Source organism: Varanus komodoensis, unplaced genomic scaffold (genome assembly GCF_004798865.1).
Source record: "Varanus komodoensis strain SLA01 unplaced genomic scaffold, ASM479886v1 scaffold56, whole genome shotgun sequence".
NCBI classification, from domain to species: domain Eukaryota; kingdom Metazoa; phylum Chordata; class Lepidosauria; order Squamata; family Varanidae; genus Varanus; species Varanus komodoensis.
In genome coordinates, this window is record NW_025336169.1 from 3,995,639 (window position 1) to 3,997,707 (window position 2,069).

At 66.2% G+C, this 2,069-nt stretch overlaps 1 protein-coding gene across 1 annotated transcript in view; it reads right to left on the minus strand.

Moving 5' to 3' along the window:
• The window catches only part of CABP7 (calcium binding protein 7), a 64,447-nt gene extending 63,208 nt beyond the window's left edge, over positions 1 to 1,239 (minus strand). Inside the window, exon 1 of the mRNA XM_044449008.1 lies at positions 1,128 to 1,239. Coding sequence (XP_044304943.1) covers positions 1,128 to 1,239 — 112 coding nt within the window. The remainder of the gene's footprint in view (positions 1 to 1,127) is intronic.
• Positions 1,240 to 2,069: the final 830 nt, after the last annotated feature.

Below are 2,069 nucleotides of genomic sequence, written 5' to 3' on the forward strand. Positions count from 1 at the left end.
GGGGGGGAGCCGAGGAGAGATTCCTTCCGCACACCCCCGGGCCACACAGCTCCCCAAAGGCCAGAGCGGGAGGCACAGCGGCGCCCCCCCTTTCCCCCTCGCCCTGGTCCTGAGTCAAGCCGCTGGTACCCGCGGAGGCCCGGGGACGGTTTCAGGGGGTAGGGGATGCAGAGGCGCCCCCCCCCCCGCCGCCACTTAGGGTAATCCGAGACCAGGTGCCTTCAGGAGGGAGACGGCTGCCCGAAGGCGGAGGGGGCGCGCGGGCGCGCGTGGTGTTTTCCAAGTTACAACTCCAGGACGGCACCTGCAGTGGATGTTTTCCCCACGCAGGGACCGTGGCGGGGAGAGGCCTCGGAGGAGGGGCTGCTCGAGCATCCCTCGCAAGGCTTCCAGGAGCAGCCACAGCGCCCATCCCCCGCCACTACCTGTTCCGTGCCCTGGCTGCAGGTAATCTCTTCCCGGAGATATGGCCACAGAAGCAGAGGCGGAGGGAAGCCCGCGCCCCCAGCTCCCTGCTGGATACCTGCTGGGCGCACTGACCCTCGGACGGGGCTTCCACGTCCCGGCGCCTCGGCCCGGCAGAGACTGCCGCTCGCGCCGTCGCCCCCGGCCCCTTTCCCGGCGCTGCCGTAGTTTCTGCCTGACTTTCCACTCGGCTCCTGAACCTGACATGGCCCTCGCCGGGTGCCCCCTTTCTGCCCCGCAGCCCCGCTGCATCCTGCATCTTCGCCCCCCGCTCTTTCCTTCGTCTTGTACAGCTCCATCCAGTGTCCTTTCAAGTGACGGTTACAGCCTCTCTCGCTCTCGCTCTCGCTCTCGCTCTCGCTCTCTCTCTCACACACACAATCCATCCACGCTTCTCTAGTTCCGCACACGCCAAGGTTTCTGTTGCCCTTGCCAGCCTGGCCCCCTTGGGGAGAGCTGTCTCCCCAGCTGTTTCGGGGAGCCTGCTTGCTGCAGTCCTCGGGCAGAACCGGTCCCAGATCTCCCTGCAACACAGTTTCGAGTCACACGGAAGGACCACAGACCGAGCGATGCACCATCCCCTGCGTGGCGCGTCTCGCCCCCGTGGACTCTTCGGCGCGGCTAGCAGAAGCCCCTCTGTAAGGCTGGCGCAACCGACTCACCTTCCAGCTCGTCTTCGGGTATTTCGACGGGGGGCTGCTCCGTGGCAAGGATGTTTGGAATGGTGTAAATGCCCCGGTACATCAAGGCGGCGGTCACTGGGTGGAAAGGCATCTTGGCAGCTCGCTGAAGCCCACGTTTTAATCCCAAATGTCATAGGAAGCGACCTGGCCGGACACGGGATGCAGGAAAGGGAGACAGGAGTCACACCTGCCACAGCGCAACCAGTGGCGCGCGCCCCCAAAGCCCCCTCTCGGCCCACCACCGCGGGGGCTAGTCGGCTAGTTGCGCCGGGTTTTCCACAGGGCAGGTGCCCAACTCCAGCCGGCTCGCGGTCTCACGACGACGCCGTCGAAGAGGTGATGGCCACGTTGCAAAGCTCTCCCCCGGACCACCTTCGCACATGTGCGCACCCGGAGAGACTTCGGGGGGGATCCCCGCATCGGAAGGCTGGGCGGTTAAAAGCCGGAGGAGCACGGCGCAAAGATGCTTCCCGCCGCCCTCTCATTCCCAGGTGCGCACGCAGGAGACTCACATTCTCGCCACGGTTCCAGAAAATCTGTCCCTGGCTTGGCTTGGCTGGCTGGCTGGCTGTGGCCGCTCTGCAAAACCCAGAAGACGGCGAGCGCAGCCCGCCTCTCCAGCCCGAGTCCTCCAGCCCGAATCGCTCAGCAGCGGAAACCCTCGCGTGTGCCCTGCTGCTGCACCCCGTGGCTCCCGGCCAGGCCCCAGAGGTTGCACGTGTGGGGCGCGGGGAGCATAGGCGCCGCTCGCCCCAGCCGCTAAGTTTTCCTAGCAGGAGTTCAGCCCGCTCGCGGTCTCCCCACGCTCCTTCCAGGGGCTCTCTGCCTCCGTCTGCCAGGGCGGCTCGTCCCCTCCCTCCCCCCTCTCCTCCCTCCCCTCCTTGCTGGGTCTTACTCACTCACGTACATTGCACTCCTGCT